The sequence below is a fragment of the Leucoraja erinacea genome, chromosome 31 (genome assembly GCF_028641065.1).
Source record: "Leucoraja erinacea ecotype New England chromosome 31, Leri_hhj_1, whole genome shotgun sequence".
Taxonomy (NCBI): Eukaryota; Metazoa; Chordata; class Chondrichthyes; order Rajiformes; family Rajidae; genus Leucoraja; species Leucoraja erinaceus.
In genome coordinates, this window is record NC_073407.1 from 14420934 (window position 1) to 14444005 (window position 23072).

The 23072-nt window shown below is 45.2% G+C and overlaps 1 protein-coding gene across 3 annotated transcripts in view; it reads right to left on the bottom strand.

The window, feature by feature from the left end:
- Nucleotides 1-321: 321 nt before the first annotated feature.
- LOC129711962 (netrin-G2-like) overlaps nucleotides 322-23072 on the bottom strand; it is a 74020-nt gene continuing 51269 nt past the window's right edge. For 2 of the 3 annotated variants that reach the window (XM_055660029.1, XM_055660030.1), the window contains 3 exons: nucleotides 3676-3843; nucleotides 2547-2681; nucleotides 322-1760 (listed from right to left, as the gene is read on the bottom strand). In XM_055660029.1, coding sequence (XP_055516004.1) covers nucleotides 1540-1760; nucleotides 2547-2681; nucleotides 3676-3843 — 524 coding nt within the window. In that variant the 3' untranslated portion in view covers nucleotides 322-1539. Of the gene's footprint in view, nucleotides 1761-2546; nucleotides 2682-2824; nucleotides 3844-23072 lie in introns of those variants that run through there. The other variant, XM_055660031.1, reaches the window with a different exon arrangement.

A 23072-nucleotide genomic window follows, 5' to 3' on the forward strand; every position in this document is an offset into this window, starting at 1 on the left:
CGAGGATGTCGCCAGGACTAGAGGGTGTGAGCTGTAGAAAAAGGTTGAGTAGGCTGCGTCTCTATTCCATGGAGCACAGGAGGATGATGGGGATCTTATAGAGATGTACAAATCATGAGAGGAATAGATCGGGAAGATGCATAGTCTCTTGCCCAGAGTAGGGGAATCGAGGACCAGAGGACATAAGTTCAAGGTGAACGGGAAATGATTTAATAGGAATCTGAGAGGTAACTTTTTCACACAAAGGGTGGTGGGTGTATGGAACCAGCAGCTAGAGGAGGTAGTTAAGGCATGGACTACCCCATCGTTTAAGAAACAGGCACATGGATTGAACAGGTTTGGAGGGATATGGACCAAGCGCAGGCAAGTGGAACTAGTGTAGCTGGAGCATTGTTGGCCGGTGTGGGCAAGTTGGGCCATAGGGCTGGTTTCTACACTGTATCACTTTATGACTCTACAGTACTGTTGGTCCCTCACACAGGGGAATTGATTATTCCCATTCCAGAGGCACAAAATATTGGAGGAGCCTGGTTTCCTGGTGACCAGGGAAGGTGTCTGCCCTGTGGCTGGACCTTTCTCCAGCAGTGGTAATATTGAGTCCAGCATCTTTAGAAGCCGTAATGCAGATATGAACATCTGGATCGCCTTCACAAGGGGTCTTTAAACCAGTATATCTGTGAACAAAAACTGTTCAGCTATTACTCTGCCCAGCTCATGGTCTTGTAACAGTTTCTTGCTCCACAGATACTGCCTGACTTGCTGAATATTTCTGGCATTTTTATTTTCCTTTAACTGTGGGGGATATGTATCCTCCTGCCATGTAACCATCTTATTGATACAGTGGGTTTCTCATTCCCCTTCGTCTCTCCCTCTCGGTTTCAATTTGCTCCTGACACCCTAATTTACTTAGATTATGTTCCCCGATTATGGGGTCAGAAAAAAAAGAGAGAATGCAGCGGAATGATGTTAACAAGTCACTTTACTCTGTGTAGTCACTAATAAAATGCCCATAATATGTGAACATTCAGATAGAGCAAAAATAACCATTTCTACAAAATAAGTATTGAACCTGGTATATTAATACTGCTCGGCGTGTGATATAACCAGCCACTCGCTCCCTCCGACCATGCTCCTTGAGAATTCAGCCACTCCTCCCAGCCGACTGATATTTTGCAAAGAAACGCAGCCACTACAGTTTGGGCAATCGGTACATCTGGACAGTAGATGATGTTGAGTATGCAGCAGAATCTGAAGAGTCCGCTCTGCAATTCCTCGCCCTAAGTTTTGGAATTGCTTCCTAGAATTTCCCCCACCCCCCACCCCCCCGTACGGATTATGAGAACGTTCACTGTAGGATACGGCACAGACATGTACAGTCTCGTCATTGTCACCGAGATACACGGAACTGCGACCCTGGCCCGGCCCGGCCCGGCCCTGGCACTGGGGCGGCGCAAGTCGTCGCCGGCGCCCGCCCGCTCTTCAAGCCGCTCGGCGGCCGGGCTCCGCGGCCCGAGCGAGGTTCACCACGATGCTCGCCGACTAGGAGCAGGGAGCGGCCAGCAGCAGTGCGAGAGCGGCCAGCAACGCGGTGGCGGCGCTGGGACACAAGCTGGAAGCCGCGTTACAATTCTGGTCCCCGGGGCGGCAGCGGCCGCCTTGACAGAGGACGCCGGTGTATCCGCCAGCGCACAGGCAGCGCTGGTTGTGGTGGCAGGTGCCGCCGTTCTGACACAGCAGCAGCTCGTTGTCACAGATGTTGGCTGCGTGGGTGGAGGGGGGGAGAGACAAAGAAATGTCGACAGTTACTGAGTGACCCTTTCATCAACTCTTCCGGACCTTCCATCCACCCACCCCCTCCCTCCAGCTTTACATTTCACATCTCCTCTCCGTGGCATACCCGTTATTGCCTGTCCGTTTCACCGCAAACTTTTGCCACTTGCTCCACCTATCTGCAATCCCCCCCGCCCTCACCTGTACCAACATATTACTCGCTAAGCTTGGTTCCCCCCCTCTCTTCTTCCCCCCCCCCCCTTCCCCTCCCTCCCCCGCGGCCTCTCTCCATCACCTCCACAGATGCTGCCTGACCCGCTGAGTTCCTCCAGCACTTTGTGTTTTGCACAAGATTCTAGCACCTGCAGTTCCTTGTGCCTCCGTTTTTAACCAGAGGGTTCGTTCACCCTGGCGCTCACGTTTCCTCTCTTCTGATCATTTATTTTTGGCAGAGACGCTGAACTAGTTGGATGAAGTTCAAGTTCGCCTGTGGCTCCCTGACACGCCCCCGGCACACTCTGCTCGCTCCCTGCCTTGGTACATGATGACATCTCTAACTCTAACCCAAGTCAAAGCTCGTGATCTAAAACGCCCACCGTTTGCTTCTCCCCGCGGACGCTGACTGACTGGCTTGCTGAACACTCGGTATTGCTGTCCCGGGAAGGTTCACTCCGGCAAACACTCCCCCGCTTCACACTCGCGGACTGGCTGGGGTCTTGTCTCGTTTAGGGACGGTGCGAGCCCAGCCCCGGCTAGAGATGAACCCGCGTACTCACGGAAGCAGCCCCGTCTCCAGTGGTATCCTGGCTTGCAGTCGTCACACTTGGAACCCATGGCCCCCTCTTTACATTCACAGTGGCCCGTCTCGTTGCAGCGATCGTGCCTTGACCCGTGCTGGTTGCAGTTACACCCTGCGTTAAACACATCACATGTTGCCATTTCGGGGACATCCGCGACACGGTTTCACCAGCCCTCCCAGAACTGTGGTCAGCTTCACCGCGGGACCTCGGTCCAAGCCAGCGATGTTCCCTGCCCTCACACAGCTGAGAGGCGGATCCCAGTCACAAACGCCTCGGCCGGCGCCTCCGACCCAGGTGCCCGGCGAGATACTACCAGCCCGCGCCCCAGCCAGACTCCAGCCACCCTTCGGGGGGGGCAGACTTTCACCCTGGGAGGAGAAGCTGAGGGTGAAGTAAACCTGACTCGTTGTGTGTGGGTGTGTATGTGACCCGCTCCCGAGGCCTCCTAGTCCACAAACTGGACACGGCGAAGGCAGCACCGCGATACCATGCAGTGTGTGCACCGTGCAGTGGATACACAGTGCAACGAGTTGAGCGTGCAGTGAAAGCCTCGTGCAGTGTGGACGCCGCGTATCCTTCACAAGGATTGTAACACAGTTGTTTAATATTCATTATATTTGATATTTAAGAATATATCTTTTATTTTTGTATTGTGGTGGTGGGTGTATTTGTATAGTTTTGTATTGTACATATTACTTTAGTAAATAATTGATTCAATTTGTTTTTGGTAAAATAAAAGTGGATACACAGTGCAGCGAGTGCACCGTGCAGTGAGAACTCTGTGCAGAGGGTATACCGTGCCGTGTATACTCCGTACAGTGGGTACGCTATGCAGTGACACCATGCTGTGAGTACACAGTGAGTACATCGTGGACACCCTTCAATGGAGATAACGCACAACGTATGAGTACCCTGTCCAACGGTGACCGTGCAGCGAGTTGGCTGGGGAATGTGTGCACCGTGCAGTGGTCGCCATTCAGTGAGTACATCGTGCCGTGATTAAGGCCTGGACTGGAGAATATGGAGAATGTGCAGAGAGTTGGTTGGGGGAAATGCGTGCACCGTGCAGTGGTCACCACGCAGGCATTGAGGCGCCGGCACTGACCGATACAGACGTTCTCGTCGTCCAGCTCGGCGGACGCGTTGCGGAAGAAGCCCAGACGGCAGTACTGGCAGTGCTGGCCCCGGGTGTTGTGTTTGCAACTGACGCAGGTCACTATCTTCAGGTATTCAATGTAACTGCAGCGGTTGGAGTGGCCGTAGCATTCACAGTCTGAGGGCGAGAGAGGAAGGAAGATCAAAAACCAGCGGCAACTTCAGTACGTTTAAGAAGGAGCTGCAGATGCTGGCAAATCGAAGGTAGACAAAAGTGCTGTTTTCAACGTTGCCTATTTCCTTCTCTCCATAGATGCTGCCGCACCCGCTGAGATTCTCCAGCACTTTTGTCTACCGCCAACTTCAGTACATAGGAACATAGAAAATAGATGCAGGAGCAGGCCATTCGGCCCTTCGAGCCTGCACCGCCATTGAATATGATCATGGCTGATCATCCAACGCAGTATCCTGTACCTGCCTTCTCTCCATACCCCCTGATCCCTTTAGCCACAAGGGCCACATCTAACTCCCTCTTAAATATAGCCAATGAACTGGCCTCAACTACCTTCTGTGGCAGAGAATTCCACAGATTCACCACTCTCTGTGTGAAAAATGATTTTCTCATCTCGGTCCTAAAAGATTTCCCCCTTATCCTTAAACTGTGACCCCTTGTTCTGGACTTCCCCAACATTGGGAACAACCTTCCTGCATCTAGCCTGTCCAACCCCTTAAGAATTTTGTAAGTTTCTATAAGATCCCCCCTCAATCTTCTAAATTCTAGCGAGCACAAGCCGAGTCTATCCAGTCTTTCTTCATATGAAACACTGACTGATTTCCTGCGGTTGACTTGACAAATGTAATGAATTTGTGAATGTATTTAGTGAATATGAAACATGGACAGAAGGATAAAGAAATGATTGATGAACTGGAAGGATGACGCAGAAGAAAAAAAACATAAACATGTACATTTTTCCACAGTTTTCTTTCTGAAAGCTGAACTGAAGTTAAGCTACACATCACAGACACAACGTTGTGGAGCGCGGTTTCCAGCCATAGCCGTTCCACTATAAGGAAGAATGAAGCAAGTTCAAATCCGCATATTCTCTTATTTCGCTTGAGCAGCATACAACCCAGGGGTAAAATCCTTGATTTTTCTAACTTCAAGTAACCCCTGCATCCCCTGTCTCTCCATCCCTCCCCCATCCATGTTACACCAGCTTTTCCGTTCTCACCTTTATCATTGTTACTGTTTTGTATATCTTTCATTCATGTGTTCTATATCTCTCTACATCATTGTCTATACCTCTAGTTTCCCTTTTTTCCCCGGGACTTTAAGTCTGAAGTAGGGTCTCGATCTGAAACGTCACCCATTCATTCCCTCCAGATACACTGCCTGTCCTGCTGGGGTTACTCCAGCAAGTTGTGTCTATCTTAAGAACAAGACCTATGTCTGTTGACATGGCGAATGAGGCCTAGAATAGTTTCTGGGTGACTCGGAGTTGTTCTGGAGTGACGAGGTTTCTCTGTGGCTTTCCATGGCAGATGTGTTGAATGGATTGGCTTAGAGGGAGGAAGGAGGGAAATTAGTTTATTGCCACGTGTATCGAGGTACAGTGAAAAGCTTACGTTGCGTGCCAACCAGTCTGCGGAAAGACAATACATTATTCCACTCGAGCCACCCACAGTGTACACGTACACGATAAAGAGAATAACGTGAATAAAGTTTAGTGCATTAGATCAAAAGAGATCAGGAAGCCATCAGGCTGAGTCAATCTTAGAGGCAATCTGTGCTGTTTGCCACCATTCCTCTTTGAAGAATATCTCAGTGGCAGTTTTGGGACAAAAGCAGGGAATGGGATACTTACCTTAATGAAACATACATTGAGTGTCTCCTTGAAAACTAAAACCCACAGCCAGAATTTCCGCCTTGCTGTTCTGAACAGACACTTGCAATTTTAATCTTCAGACGCTCAACACATTACTTGGTTAACGGGCATATTTTTGTTTCAAACGGAATAAATAAAGGGTTTCTGATTATCAAAAGCCCCAGGGCACATAATGTATTCTGTTGAGTATTCTAATTTATTGCTTAGATTGCCAAAGTCGTCCAATATGTGGCATATACAGAATCTCATCTTTACCCTTTGGACAATATCTTCACACTTCCATAGCCCGCCCGATAATAAGGGACACTCAGGGGCCCGAGAGGTTCTCTGGTAGATTAGCATGTTCGCCTTTAAGTCTCAAACAAAAAAGAAAGCACCATATTGGAAGTAACAGGGCTTGAAGCTGTCGAGATCCCGGCAGGACCAGTCGAGAATAACTCACAGACCACCTGACTGATCATTAATGGCCAGAGCTGCAGAAATTACTTTCCAGGCGCAAATGATACTTTTACTTTCCAGATTCAAACCTGACTAGATTGCACATAAAAAATGTATTGGTTTGCAAACGATTGAACAAATTGAGCACTAGCTGATTTGTTACATCCGACCTGTGGAGAAACACCCATAGTCTTGGCCATGGAGGAGAAGTGTAGACCCAGAATAGAACTTCTGGACGGCCCTATTTTCAGGTAACCAGCCGAATGTGGGTGGGGTGGGAAATAGAAGAGGATAAACATGAACACAAATATACAGAACAACTCTGACAATGTAAACGGCGAGATCTCAAATGCATAGACTGCATTGTAACAATTACTTTCCTACCTTCAACACTCCTCTGGGCGCCTGCTGGCTTTGACCTTGGTTGCGACTGGCGCGGTTTTTTCGCTTTTTCTGGCGCTTGAAAAGTCAAAGATTCCTCCCATTGATATCACCACATGTAACATATCAGGATAATCGGTGAAGCAAATAACTAGGCTAGGCATAACATCAATGGTCAGTTGGCACTACACTGGATCAGGGTTCACAGACAAGGGAGCTGCCCAGCGCTGGGGTTGTAGCAATTAACAGAAAACGACTACTAGACAATGGGATTTGAGAGTTTGGGGCACTCTGGGCACAAATCTGTTGGAGCGAACGCTCACCTATTGTGGGCTGATTTCACCCACATAAACGGCAAGGCTATTTGGTTAGCACCCGGGTAGTAGATTTGAAAAATCACAGTGTTAGTCGTCCTGAAGTGAAGCAGTGGGTCCAATGGTTTACGACCGCCATTGCCATTGCCAATGTAGAAGAGCGTGATTGTAGAAGCCATTAGCACATGTCAGCGACTGTTAGTGGCGTGAAACTGGTGTTCTCGCTGGAAACGAGTTCAATGGAACCAACACTCGAGGTAAATCTGCAGGATGTTCGCGGGTGAATCCGCCGCCAGCAACATCTCGGGCATGTGCTCGGAGACCCAGTCGTCGTATTTAAAACCCGTAGGAAAAAGTTCATTTGTCCTAGGGTGCAGTTTTTTTTTTAAGGAGACGAGTCGTAGGAAACGCCACGTCTATCTGTGCTTCCTCCAAGTTTTCAGTCACTGTCGCCAGATATATCAGAGACCTATTAATTTTGTGTTTGCAGGAGTTGGATTTCCGGCCTGAACTTTCCAAGTCTATAACTGCGTGCCTAATATTCGCCTGGCCACTGGATATGGAGATCGTTGTGTTGGAATGTCATCCGCTCCACTGGGAGAGAATGTAAAGAGAAAGGAAATCAAATACCTAAACACCATTCGGTGAACGGAGTGTTATTTTAGCGGTATTATGCTGTTTAAAAAAAAGTTCATTATTGCGCAATTTGCACGGAAAATCAGTCCTACGAAATTTAAAAGAGATTTTATTTTTGAAAACAAGACCACCTGAAAAGCAGAAAGACCCAACAGTTTACTGCCGGACAGGGAACTTCATTGATTCGGGAAGGTTCGGTAAAACTCAATCAGATGAGAGTCCAGAAGTAGAAACAATGGACTGCTGGTTTACAAAAAAAAAAGGCTGAAAGTGTTGGAGTAACTCAGCGGGTCAGGCAGCATCTCTGCAGACCATGAATAGGTGATGTTTCGGGTCGAGACCCTCCTAGTGTGTTCCTGGTTTCTGCTGGAATTGAATCTGTTCCCAGCATCTTTCGTCTTTGTTTCAGATTTTGCATTTTCTCATTAACTAAACGAGGCAAACAGGGGCGTCTGCCTCTGACAAAGGTTACAATCACAGGTGAGGATCGTCAATCTGTTTCATGAGCTCAGTTTGGCAGCGGCTGATCTGTGGCTGATGCCTGTTTACCCTGAAGCCAACATCCATTTAACATTTAAGATGCAGCTTTTAACAAATGTCTCTGAGCTGCCATTCATTTCAATGAAGGCTTGATATGTTAAAATGTAATGAGTATAATTCTCATTTTACATGGATAACTGCCGAGTCTACCATCTTAAAATAATCCGAGGAGACAGATTGAAGCATCCTCGCCTTCACCTTTCCAAATGTTAATCTGTTGATTAGTTTATCAAACCACATCATTTAATAGCTCGTTATTCATCATCTAACTGATTTGAGCTGCGGTAAATGTCAGGAGAGTTTTAAGTTTCCCGAATGCTTCTATTAGTAGAACATTAAGTCGACCTTTCTCTGCCGAGTTTGACTTTTGATGTGTATTCTGTTCCCTGCTGGAACATATGCGCAATAGTGCCATCTATTGGACTTTTATTGTTAAAGGTCAGTTGCACACAGGAAGTAGGAAGCAGGTACACAAAAAAGCTGGAGAAACTCAGTGGGTGCAGCAGCATCTATGGAGCGAAGGAAATGGGCAACGTTTCGGGCTGAAACCCTAGGAAGCAGGAATTAGTCTCCTGTCTTAATCTGAGGAAATACATTCTTGCCATAGAGGGAGTACAGAGAAGGTTCAACAGACTGATTCCTGGGATGGCAGGACTTTCATATGAAGAAAGACTGGATAGACTCGGCTTATACTCGCTAGAATTTAGAAGATTGAGGGGGGATCTTATAGAAACTTACAAAATTCTAAAGGGGTTGGACAGGCTAGATGCAGGAAGATTATTCCCAATGTTGGGGAAGTCCAGAACAAGGGGTCACAGTTTAAGGATAAGGGGGAAGTCTTTTAGGACCGAGATGAGAAAATCATTTTTTACACAGAGAGTGGTGAATCTGTGGAATTCTCTGCCACAGAAGGTAGTTGAGGCCAGTTCATTGGCTATATTTAAGAGGGAGTTAGATGTGGCCCTTGTGGCTAAAGGGATCAGGGGGCATGGAGAGAAGGCAGGGATGGGATACTGAGTTGGATGATCAGCCATGATCATATCGAATGGCGGTGCAGGCTCGAATGGCCTACTCCTGCACCTATTTTCTATGTTTCTATGTGTTTGTTTTTTCTGTCATGTTCAGCAGCAGAAGCAATCCATCCAAATCCTAGCTTGCTACGCTTAAGAAAGCAATGGCTGTAAGTTTATATAGTTCACTGTATGCTTGGAATGCTATATTGGAGAATATTCATGGCAGATGATGTTTAACTCATTTCATTAACTTCATAGCATTTGTGAATGTTTAGATTGTTAGCCGGCGGCCATTTTGTAGCACCTTACATACAAGGAATAGGATTTGCTTTGATTATTAATAGGATTGTTTATTATATATTTGGCCTATATGTTTATTTCTATTTAAATGTATATTTCTGCAAAGGAGAGTCAACTGTGTATTTTTCTTCTCCTTTATAGTTTCACTCGTTTTTTCAATATTAAGAATGACAGCACTGGAATATCATTAAACTTAAGAGCAGAGATGCTAACTTCCTGACTCGCGTCTGATTATTGAATCGAGTTTGGCTGACTGACAATCTACGTTCTACTGTTAACAGTCACGTAGGGAGGACAGTTCAGTGAAAAAGCCAGGACAACAATGAGTGAAGCAAGCAACTGCAATAAAGCTGCAAAAATAGGAAAGACAAAGGATCATGATGACAAAGCATCGCAAGCCAGTGCACGCTCACGACTCACCTCCTCCTCCAGATCTTCGAGTAGTGCAGCCGCTAAAGCTCGTGCAAAGGCTGAGGCTGCACGTGCAAGAACATCATTTGCTGAGAGAGAGCTGGACATAAAAAAGAGAGAGCAAGACTAGAGCCAGAGAAAGCAGGAGTACAGGCAACTTTAGAAGCATTACATCTGAAGCAAGAGGCTGCTGCTGCTCTAGCACATGCTGAAGCTTTGGAAGCAGCTGTAGAAGTGGAAGATAGAGAACGTCATAGCCAAGGTCAGTCACACTTACAGCAAGTCACAAAGCAACGAACAGAAGACTATGTACAGGAGCAGAGTGAATGGCTAACTGTCGACGCTATCACCTCTTCACCTAGCAGACCATGCATCAATGAGGACTCGTCACCACCAGCAAAACATGAGGTCACCCAGGTGACTCATTCATGCTACAATGATGGTTACCAACACCCTCAGGTCTACAGAGCTGAAACCAAGATAGCATTGAGGCATCATGCTTCCCCATCTCATATACACCAGGCTGGCCAAAGCCCTTCTCGCAAAGTCTGCTTTGCTGAAGCGGAACCTCTATTAGGCCATATAGCTTATGACAAATACCCTTTGAACCGTAAACAACACCCTGAGACAAGACATGCTAGTATGATCGACTTCGCCAAGCACTTAGCAAGAAGAGAACTCGTGACCAGTGGGCTCACTAAGTTCGATGATAAACCTGAGAGCTTCAGAGCATGGCAATCATCCTTTATTAACGACATTCGCGGCTTAGATCTCACTGCTAGCGAAGAGCTAGATCTCGTAGTAAGGTGGTTAGGCAAAGAATCGTCAGAGCATATCAGAAGAATTCACTCAGCGCATGTTACCGACCCATATGCTGCTCTTCAGCCGGTATAGGACAGGCTCCTGGTTTGTTACGCCGCTCCAGAGGTAATAGAGAGTTATCTATTCAAAAGGTTGGATAGCTTCCCCAGCATAACCAGTGAGGATCACATCAAACTTCGAGAACTCGGAGATTTGCTTATGGAGTTGCAGGCTGCTAAAGAAGATGGATACCTACCTGGTTTGACTTACTTGGACAAGGCCCGTGGTATCAACACAATTGTGGAGAAACTCCACCATGGCCTCCAGGAAAAATGGATCTCGTTGGGTTCAAGATATAAAGAGGAGCACAGTGCCTGCTTCCCACCATTCTCCTTCTTTGCACAGTTCATCTGTTTAGAGGCAAGAACTAGAAATGACCCAAGTTTTGCCTTTTCAAGCAGTGTCAGTAGTCCTTCCAAGTACGAGAAGCCTACCCAGAGACAGAATAATTCAAGAACCCCCATATACGTACACAAGACTGACATTGCTACAACAGTTATAGACAATACAGACAAAACAATGCACAGCAATGACCCGGTGAAGATTTGCCCCATCCACGGCAAACCTCGAGTCATTCCCTCGCCAAATGTAGAGGTTTTAGAGCCAAGCCCATAGAGGAGCGTAAAACCTACCTTAAGGAGAACAGCAGCTTCAGGTGTTGCTCCTCATCTTCCCACTTTGCCAAAGACTGTAAGAAAGTGCTCAAGTGCAGAGAATGCGAAAGCGCCCACCACGTCACAGCAATGCATTCAGGCCCTGCCCCCTGGACCTCTAAGCCCCCAAGAGCCAGAGCCCACAGCACAAGAGAACGAAAGTCTCAACCTTCCAACCAATAGCGCCATCTATTGGACTTTTATTGTTAAAGGTCAGTTGCACACAGGAAGTAGGAAGCAGGAAGTAGTCTCCTGTCTTTGTTTTTTCTGTAATGTTCAGCAGCAGAAGCAATCCATCCCAATCCTAGCTTGCTACGCTTAAGAAAGCAATGGCTGTATGTTTATATAGTTCACTGTATGCTTGGAATGTTATATTGGAGAATATTTATGGCAGATGATGTTTAACTCATTTCATTAACTTCATAGCATTTGTGAATGTTTAGATTGTTAGCCGGCGGCCATTTTGTAGCACCTTACATACAAGGAATAGGATTTGCTTTGACTGTTAATAGGATGTTTATTATATATTTGGCCTATATGTTTATTTCTATTTAAATGTATATTTCTGCAAAGGAGAGTCATCTGTGTATGTTTCTTCTCCTTTATAGTTTCACTCGTTTTTTCAATATTAAGAATGACAGCACTGGAATATCGTTAAACTTAATAGCAGAGATGCTAACTTCCTGACACGTCTGATTATTGAATCGAGTTTGGCTGACTGACAATCTACGTTCTACTGTTAACAATCACGTAGAGAGGACAGTTCAATGTGCTTTACCGCCCGTTCTCTTCTATCTTGTCCCAGTCGAGGGTAATGCTGACTTCAGGGGCGAGGGTCATATCTATTACATCGCCCATTATTCGTCCATCCCTGAAATCCAAACGGGCCTCTGAAGTGTGAGGCAGATTGACTGGCGGCGGCTCCCGCGGAGGGGTGTGAGTGTGGAGGCCGACACTCGGTGTCATCTCATCGTGGGCAGGAACGTCGACTGTGTTTGGCTTCGTGTGAAGGGTTTACAGGTCTCCGAGATACTCTGTTCACAGTGGAACCTGTAGACTAATCGCGAGTCCACACGAAAACAACCTTCATGGCAAGAAGCATTCTTGGCGTGGGTTTTCTGTTAGTCGGGTCTTATCATGGTGTAGAACTATGGTGTAGTCTGTTAACTGTGTACGTTGTTCGGGAAGATGGCCACTCCGGCGAGAATCGATTTTAGCTGCATTTGTGTGTGATCATTCTGGAGTCTTCGGCATGTTTGCAGCGTCAAGTTTGTTGACTCTGTGTTGATCCCTATGTCACTACGCAAGGCACTGGACCCGCTCCTAAACCAGTTCAGGATATCCAGGGACAGTTCTAGGACAAATATCCACTTTAATATGGAACCTAATCACCATTTATTTTCAGATTGGATCAGACTGAGTTACTTCTATTCCAATTCAAACAATGGGAATTGTACAGTGACCTTAACACTGCACAAAATTGACACTTTTACTTACTTTCTCTCAGTTAAACCTGCAATTTAACTTCTGTTACACACGAGCTTGGAATCCTTCAATCTGTTTTGCAACGCACACTGGCAGGTTGATGGAACATTCGGCACCTAACATTTATATCAGAGCATGGCCAGTTGCAGAACTGTGTCTCTCTGTGGCCTCCCCAAACCCAATGTGGATCAACACAAGAATGGGGTATTCAATGTGCACTATAAAGCTCATTTACACACTGTTATATGTGACAACCTTGCTTGCGAACTGCACTCAAAGTGGAGTGATGATGTGGTGTGATGTGAGCATTCATCACAAATATGTATCTGAACAAGACCATTAGTATGACACAAGGAGTCTCAACATGAGAATAATCTGACCACCATTTCTACTATTGATATCATGTAAATTAGTAAATCCTATGGAAACTTCTCATTCCCACTATTAAACCTGCTTCATTCCCCTGACTCATTCAATCTGTTACATTGGTTTTCTTACCTGTAGATCAGTATTATGTGTCATTGTTTCTATCTCAGAATATTGTTTAGTCTGTTTAGAGTTTACTTTAGAGATACAGGATGGAAACAAGCCCTTCAGCCCACCAAGTTCACAAAAACCATGATCACCCATTCACACTAGTCCTACTATCCCAATTTCACATCTACTCCCTGCACACTAGGGGCAATTTGCAGAGGCCAATTAACTTACAAACTCACACATCTTTGAGATGTGGGAAGACAGTGGAGTACCTAGAGGAAACCCACATGGTCACAGTTAGAACATGCAAACTCCACACAGACAGCACCCAAGGTCAGGATTGAACCCAGGTCTCTGGCGCTGTGAGGCAACAGCTCTACCATCTGTGGCACAGTGTCCTTGAATCTTGTTATTTGATCAACTGAGGAGCCTAAAGTGTCCTGAACAAGCACCAAGCAGCAGGAAGACCTCAGCAGGTCAAATGGCATTCTGGAGAGATGAAGGGATGGTTGAAATGTTGTGTTAAAACCCTGAGTCATGAAGCAGGATCTCCTCCCAAGACATTGACCAACCCTTTGCCTCCTGACCTGCTGAGTTCTTTCAAAAGTTTGTTTTTTGCTCAAGGTTTCTTGCATGATAAGAATGCAGACTACTGACAAATACACATTCACCTCTGGAATTCCAATGATATTGGGAAATTGCACTACTATCTCTCAATGTTACAGCAATGATGATGGTGTCCCCTTCCATCAGAACATTGAACAGTACAGCACATGAACAGGCCCTTTGGCCCACAATGTCTATGCCAAACATGATGCCGAGACCTACCCTTATTGCCCATGAAGAACAAACTAACTCCTCAGCAATTGCTCATAAAGACATATAGCTAGCTTACTGTTATCACTCCGTGCCTAAATTGTAAGTCGTGATAAGCATTTACTGTCAGTAACTCAGTGGATGCAAGACCTCCTGGTTTGTAGTCATTTCACGTCTTATCATTTCTCAGACATCTACAGCAGACTGTTCCTCCTCTAGTTGTGGCCATGCATAAATTAACATCAAATGACACATTATGTCAGCTTTACACTTGTTTTGACACTTGAAAATAGTTTCACTTTTACCTTTCATAAGAAACAAAGTTATCAATTTAATTTTAATTGGCAGGAATGTAGTAATTACGTGGCTTTTATTGTGTTAGTCGCTGGAAGCAATGCTGTTTAATGTATTCCAGAACTAATTTTGCTTGTTAAAAGTGATGTAGTTATCTACATATTTCATTTACATCTCGCAGACATCTTATGTCACTTTTGAAAATGGCACTGCATATCCATTATCCTTCTGTAAATTAAGGTTTTAAACACAAGATTAGATCTGGTGCCCTTTTAAGTAAAATCATTGCTCATTATGAGATTCACCAGTGCTCACACAAGACATTCATATTATCAGCAGGAACGGGAGCTGAGCAAGAATCCGAGAGGAAAGGATTAATTTGTCAATGAACTTGTCTCCAGAGACGATGTGCTGCATACCCTGCATCTATTCCATCATTGCACACGGTGTAGGCCATGACCTCCTTGTGTCACACATCAATGTTGATTGTTCAACAGCCTGAACCACTGTCTCCCTATGCAGAACCTTGTATGGTGTCAAGGTGGGGGAGGGTGGCCAGGGGATACAACCCCAAACAAGCAAGCAAGGTAATTGAATGCAGCAGGCAGGAATGGGATCTGTTCATTTGGTAGGGGTTTGTTTACTGGGGAGGTGCAGGCAAAAACAATATTATCTGGTGTACATTGGAGTGGATCCTGTTACAGATAGATATAGCTATGTTAACACTAAATATCGAGGGACTTTATGAGCAGACAGTGGCAAATCTGTTGAGATTTCAAGTGGCAGTGACGAGAGTTTGTTCAGAATCAGATCATTAGGTATGATGCTTTGTTGAAGAAAGATATTCCACTGGGGGGAACAAGACCCTCTGTGTGTTGAAAGTGTGCATTCAACTTCTAGCAGCTGAATATAAAGTGATTTGCAGTAATAGGAAGTCATGAGATTTATGCCCAGAGGAGCAGCGTAGTGTAGAAAACCTGCCGAATACTGCACAGCGGAGAAAACGGATCACTTCAAGACATTTCAATAGGGAACAAATCCATTAACAGTTATTACAAGTAAATCTTCCATTTTCATTCGCTTAGCAGAAACATCAGTTTTCTGGTGTACGCTAGAGTGGATATTTTCTACAGACACAGCTCAGCTAACACTAAATATCGAGGGGATCACTAGACTAAAAATCAGTGCCAAGGTTCTGAACAAATATTGTTACTGGTCAGGATTAATAACTTAATATAAACTTACCTTTCTTCATTCCTTGTTCTGAGATTGTGGTGCGTCCTCCTTGTAAGCAAGAGGGAACCATCACGTCGGTGCAATGTGTTAGGAGCAAGTGAAGACTCTATCAGCAAGATAATTTCATATGAAGCCACGTTTATTTCCTATTTGGTAGCTGGCCTTTATAGTGAACTATGATATCCAACATAAATCACATGGTGTACCCTAGTAGTACAGCACAGGAACAGGCCCTTCGGCCCATAATGCCTCATCTGTGGTTACAGATGCAAAGATTTTTTCATCTGGTAATTGTATTAAATGAAAAGCTGTTCTATTGGATTCTGTCAGCATGTTCAATTACTTCCAATAAAGAATCCAACAGCTTCCATTTATATAGTGCCTTTCATAACAGTCTAAAATAATTCATAGTCAAAGTGCCGTACAGCATAGAAACAGGCCCTTCGGCCCACATTGTTCATGCCTACCAAGTTTACATTTGGGCTCGTCCCATCTCACTTTGAGCCTATCTTCTCTAGGGATGAGTGCTTGATGAATACAAAACCCCAATTAGGACACGAGCAATGAAAAACAACCTGCTGGAGGAACTCAGCAGGTCAGGCAACATCTGTGGAGGGAAATAGACAGATGATGTTTGGGGTTGGGACCACTGAGCTCCTCCAGCAGTTAGTGTTTCACTCAAGACTCCAGCATTTGCAGACTCTTGCGTCTCTTTACAGCACAAACAGTCGAGTTTTAATCTGTGGATGAGTGATAGGGAAGCATCCTTTTGACTGGTTGTTTTACTCCAAACGGATGCACAATGTCAGACTAGTACTTTGAAAGTTGTAAGTGTTGCAAGAGGCAGGGTATTGCCACTAACTAAACCCATCTGTGGATCCGCTACTAGTGGATTCACTTAACCAATGCTACCTCTAAATAATGTAACCGCTATTACTTATATTACATTTGGTGTCAAAATGATTAGTGATACAGCGATGTAAAGAGATGAATTAGAAATTAGAAAGTCATTTTTTTTGTACAGAATAGCTGATTGTATGGTACGGGCTAAGCTTGCTGCTGAGTGTGTGAGATATTAGTGCAAACCTGCTGAGCAGTGCAGTGAATTGACGTTTTGTGGGAACACTTCCATTGCAGAATTATTCTTGGGCTGCATAACTGCAGGGATTGTGCCTAACGAGAGGTCCATCGTTGTACAAGGCTGATGTATTCCATGGACTGCGGCAATTTAAAGATAATTGATCACTTGGCAAAACCTGCTTGCAGCCTTTAGGAGAGAGTCGAATGTGTTTTAACTCTTTGGTACAATTTGGGTGAGGCTGTTGAGTGAAATAAGAGTGGGACAAATATAATGTAAATGACAACCCAAGTTAGATGCGGAAAACTGAGGCAGTGGGCTGGTGGTGGAAGGTGTCAGATGATCTCTGGTGTAGGATCAGTGGGGCCACATAACATTGAAATGGGATTATCAAGATGAACGAGAGTGACATTGGCATGAAGTGTGTGGGTGCTGACTTTGGGCAAGCACAAAATTCCACTCAGCTGTGAAGATGTCCATGGTGGAACTACCTGATATTCTGGCCTCAGGGGAAGATTTTAGGAAACATATAAAGATGTAAATACAAATATAAAGATGTAGTGAATAGAAAACAAAAGAAATGCTCGGCAACTTGAATTAGCTCTGTGTAAAGTATTTTACATTCTGTCAAAGAGTATGGGATATTAGCAGCTTTCATTTTTAACTAATAAATTACCCGAGGGTTTCATTTATTCGAAAAAGAATGATAAACTCACCCTTTTTAACATCTTGTTTAGCGGTTGGCACAAGTCCTTCAACAAGAAACACAAGCACAATCTCTAAGGTTGCTTACAATCCACTAATAACATCGCCAATTTACTCGCTTCAGTTGCTGGTACTGGATATTGCGTTCACTGAAAGATGACTAATTTAAAAAGAGGTAGAAGGACTAGTAACTATGGAGAGGATGGTTCTATTTCAATGTTACTAGTGACAAGGAATAGCCAGTTTTAAAATCAATTAAAATTGCTCAAGCCAACAGTAACTCCGCCTGCATTGTTAAATGGTGCTCTACATATTGGTATATGCTAACTATTACTAGTTGTTAATGATGAGAGAGGAAGACTTACTCTTCTTGGCCTCCTTATTGAGACGTGGAATGATATCTCCTTTCACTGAAGCAGAACAAAGGCAGATAGATGAGCATAACATGCTGAGGAAGATTCGGCTCATTTCCACACTCACATGGGGAATTCTACAGATTAGGTTGTGCTATTGACCAATATTAAAGGAATATAATTCAGCACAGGAATTACACCAAGCACTGTGGACTAAGGCTACAGGGAATGGATCAGTTTGCAGGAAGGTGCGATCTTTGATTCAGGAAAACTGGCAATTATTTTTGTGGCCAATCGAGTAATGAAATGATCATTGTTGCTTTGTTCCTCTTCCTTCTGGTGTGATACAGGAGAGAGTGTGGGTGGGCCTAGTTACTGCTTCCATATATATAGAGACGACGCTGCCATTCATCATTCCTCCCTGCGAAACTTGAGCATGAAATCCTGCTGAAGATACCAATGTTTTAAATCTTTGTTTAAAAGATGGTCTTACTGATGCACTCGTTCCCAAGTGTCAGCAGGAACAGAAGAACATCAGATACAGGAGCAAGAATGCACCAGTCAGCCCCACTATTCTGTTTCACCTTTGACCAAGGTGATGGCTGATTCATGTTGCCTTTTGCTCTGCCACTTCATAGTCACTCACCTAAATTTCACGAGAGAGACTTTTATTCCGTGTCTTAAATGTTTGAGCAGCAGTTTGTGAATTCTGTAAGGGTAAATTTCTGGTAGGGGAATGGCTGTACCACAAGGGTTGCTGGCCCTAGTTCGTGGAAAGGAGCGTTTCACTGTCATTCTGCAAGCTTCTGGACATCAATCTGCATTACAGAAAGGGATTATTTAACATTGATTTTTTTTTTAAAGAAATATTTATGGATTGGACCTTTACTGCTGCCACTAAGACTGGCACTTTGCATTCAAGGTTACAAACTATTTAGCGCAGCTCCATAGAAACCTGGCTCTATGAAGTCAATGGAGAATGCAAGGTTAACCATGCAGAGGCTTCCTTCAATCTTTTCTTCCATTGCTCCGTCGCCTCTGTGCCTTTTTCTATGGGAAGGTCCTCACCACCCAGTGATGACCCCTTCTCCTGTCGTCACTGGTCCCCCTCCTCTTGGGCTCCCCAGAACAGCCTTCTACCCTCTCTAGACCTCTTTATTTCAAACTGCCAGCGTGCCATCAACCGTATCAACTTTTCCACTCCCCTTACCTCCTCCAACCTCACCACTGCTGAACGTACAGCCCTCCGCTCACTCTGCAACAACCCTGACATTATAATCAAACCCACCGACAAGGGAGGTGCCGTGGTAATCTGGCGCACTAACCTCTACCGGGCTGAGGCAGGCGACAACCTCCTCCTACTTATCCCTGGACCATGATCCCACAGATGAGCACCAGGCCTTAATCTCAAACACCATTACTGATTTCATCACTTCTGCCTTCCACAGCCTCTAACCTTATCATTTCCCAGCCCTGCACAGCCCATTTTTACCTTCTCCCCAAAATCCACAAGCACAACTGCCCTGGAAGACCCATAGTTTCTGCCTGCTCTTGTCCCACGGAAATGATTTGCATATACCTCGACTCCATCCTAACCCCCTGGTCCAATCTCTCCCAACCTATGTCCAAGGTACCTCACATGCCCTTCATTTCTTTAATGACCTGCTTTCCAAGCCCCCACGCCCTCAACCTTACTATGGACGTTCATACACCTCCATCCCCCACCAGGAATGCTTTAAAGCCCACTGTTTCTTCCTCGTCTGCAGAACCATCCAGCTTCTCTCTACTAACACTTTACTCCACCTAGCGGAGCTGGTCCTTACCCTCAATAACTTCTCCTTTGACTCCTCCCACGTCCTCCAAGTTCAAGGCATAGCTATGGACACCCACATGGGCCCCAGCTATGCCTGCCTCTTTGTAGGGTACGTTGAACAATCCCTGTTCCAGGCGTACACCGGCCCTATCCCCAAACTCTATCTCTGTTACATTGATGACTGCATCGGTGTTACCTTCTGCACCCATGCAGAACTCATGGGCCATCAACTTCACCACCAATTTTCATCCTGCACTCAAATTTACTTGGACCATCTCCGACACCTCCATCCCCTTTCTTGATCTCACAGTCTTCATCACAAGAAATAGACAATTGACTGACGTCTATTACAAACCCACTGACTCCCACAACTACCTTCCCACCCTGTTTCCTGCAAAGACTGTATCCCCATTCCTCTGTCTAAGCCGCATCTGCGCCCATGATGAGGTGTTCCATACTAGGACATCCGAGATGTCCTCATTCTTTAGAAAACAGGGGTTCCCCTCTCTCATCATAGATGAGGCCCTCACTCCTGTCTCCTCGATACCCTGCAGCTCCGCCCTTGCTCCCCCTCCCCCTAGCAGAGACAGAGTCCCCCTAGTCTTTATCTTCCACCCCATCAGCCGTCGCCTACAACACATAATCCTCCGAAGTTTCCGCCACCTCCAACAGGATCCCACCACTAGGCACATTTTCCCATCTCCACTCCTTTCGACCTTCTGCAGAAACCGTTCCCTCCACATCTCCCTGGTTAACTCATCCCTTCCCACCCAAACCACCCCCTCCCCAGGTACCTTCCTCTGCAACCGCAGAAGATGCAACACCTGTCACTATACCTCCTCCCTCGACTCTGCCCAGGGACCCCGACAGTCCTTTCAGGTTGGGCAGAGGTTCACTTGCACCTCCTCCAACCTCATCTACTGTATCCGTTGTTCAAGATGTGGACTCTTATACATCGGCGAGATCAAGCGCAGACTGGGCCATCGTTTCTGCGGAAAACCTTCATTTTAAAGAACAGAATGATTGAGATTGAGACTTGACCACGTTACACCTCATTTAGAAAGTGACTGCCCATTAGTTAAGAGCAACACTTAGGGGCACTAAATATGGTTATTGATCAAGAATATTTTACAATGCAAATTATTTGTCATGGGCAGAGTTAGTGGTGTCAGGTCTTAGAATTCTTGCAATTAATGAGAAACACTGCCCTGAATAATGATTATTGGTAAAAATCTCAACAAAAGCACCAGTCTTGCTGATTGTTGATCAGGATTATTTTGCTTGAGTTTCACTCAGCTTTCTGAACCAAATCCCTTGATTGTTTACAGGCTCAGTGTGAAGGAAGAAGTGGTCAAGTAACTTTCTGAGTCTGAAGAAGGGTTTCGACCCGAAACGTTGCCTATTTCCTTCGCTCCATAGATGCTGCTGCACCCGCTGAGTTTCTCCAGCTTTTTTGTGTAACCTTCGATTCTCCAGCATCTGCAGTTCCCTCTTAAAAACTTTCTGAGGCTCAATGTGGTCATGTCTCAATCTCAATCATTCTGTTCTTCAAAATGATTTTTTTAATTTTAAAATAGATTTGCAATCTAACTTTCCCTTTTATCACAAACCTCACACCTCCCCACCTCCCCCCCTCCCCCCTGCTGAATTGCTTCACTCTGTTAAAATCAACTTCAATAACTCAGATGTGTAAGAAGTTAACTGCAGATGCTGGTTTAAACCAAAGATAGACATAAAAAGCTGGAGTAACTCAGCGGGACAGGCAGCATCTCTGGAGAGAAGGGATGGGTGACGTTTCGGGTCGAGATCCTTATTCAGACCCGAAATGTCACCCACTCCTCTTATCCCGAGATGCTGCCTGTCCTGCTGAGTTACTCCAGCTTTTGGTGTCTATCACTAACTGGATGCTGGCTTCACAGAACCAAGAGGCTGTGGTGCTACTTGGTCTTAGCAGTAGCTACCAACTTCTGAAAAACTCTTGCTTTAGAATTGGACTTCCTTTATCACTGGCATCCCTGGTGTTTGCTGAGTCTGGAAACACTCACTCCCTGCAATATAAATTGGGCAGTAAAATTAAAGCTAGTTCATTAAAATTTACAGCTGGAATAAAGGGTTGGAAATGCCTGAGAGTTGTTAACTGGGCATAACCCCTTTTATAGAGTGTTGTGTGGGCAATGAATAGCTCATTCAAAGAGCAGTGATTTGAATAATAATCTGACTGGTGTTACTTTGCTCCTGTACAAGACAAGGTCACGGTTATAGTCACCCTGCTTGTCATTGGAGTCCTTTGTTTTCATTAATATAGGAACTGACTGACTACTAGTTCCAGTCTGAAGAAGGGCCTCGTCCACTGAAGTGATGTTTGCACACAGACACCTGAACCACAATCTTAACTCTGGGCAGGGAGTTCATGTAGTCACTCGCCCAAAACTGATCAGGCCCTTCAGCCCACCGAGTCCATGCCGACCATCCATCACTCTTTCACCCTAGTTCCATGTTATCCCACTTTCTCATCCATTCCTTACAAACTTGGGCAATTTACAGAGACCAATTAACCTACAAACCCACATATCTTTGGGATGGGGAAGGAAACCAGAGCATCCAGAGGAAATCTGTAATAACATTTGAGTGTTAAAAAGGGAAAGAGTATCCCTGGTGTTAACAAACTCAAAGTTAAAAATGAAATCTTTCCACTACTCAGCATCTAGAGTGAGGATACTCTCTGATATTTCACCTTTGTGTTAAATCTGTATAGATTCAAGAGAGATAGCCAATGGTGTATCAGAATGAGTGAGAACTCAGCGACTTAGAACAACAAGGACCACAATTAAAAGATCTCCGTCTGGTTCTCTGGGCCTAAACTCCAACGGGGTTGATGGTTTATTTTGTTGAAATAGGCATTTTATAAAAACAAATTATAGAGCGAGCATAGTTTCACCGAGTTTCCCCTCCACATTTTGTGTGCACACTGATCTCATTCCAGGGAGTTATGGGACCTACATGTTGCAAGGCCGGGAGGAGATGGTACCTGGCACCTTCTGCGGTTTCGGTGAGGCAGCAGCCGCAGCTGAAATCAATGCTTGTGACTTTCGGATTACTGTGCACATGTGAAAGAAAGGAGACGTTTAGCTGTGTACGTGTTGTGACAACACGTAATATATAGAACAGTACAGCACAGGAATGGGCCCTTCAGCCCACAATGTCCATGCTGAGCATGATGCCAAATTAAACTAACCTGCTTTCCCTGCATATCCATGTGCCTATCCAAAAGCCTTTTGTCATATCTGCCTCCACCACCCCACCTGGCAGTGTATTCCCACCGCTCTCTGTAAAAAAAAACTTGCCCCACAGAATTCCTTTAAACTTGTTCCCTCTGATATTAAAGCTATGTCCTCTTTAGTTTAGTTTAGTTTAGTGCTGTTTAGAGAAACATCATGGAAACAGCCCCTTTGGCCCACCGAGACCATGCCAACACTCGGTCACCTATCAACATTAGTTCTATGTTATCCCATTGCTTACACATTAGGGGCAATTTTACAGTGGCCAATTAACCTACAAATCTGCATGTCTTTGGGATGTGAGAGGAAACCGCAGCATCCAGAGGAAACCCACATGGGCACAGGGAGAACATGCAAACTCCACACAAACAACACCCAAGGTTAGGATTGAACCTGGGTCTCTGGCACTGTGAGGCAGTGGCTCTACCAGCTGTGCCAC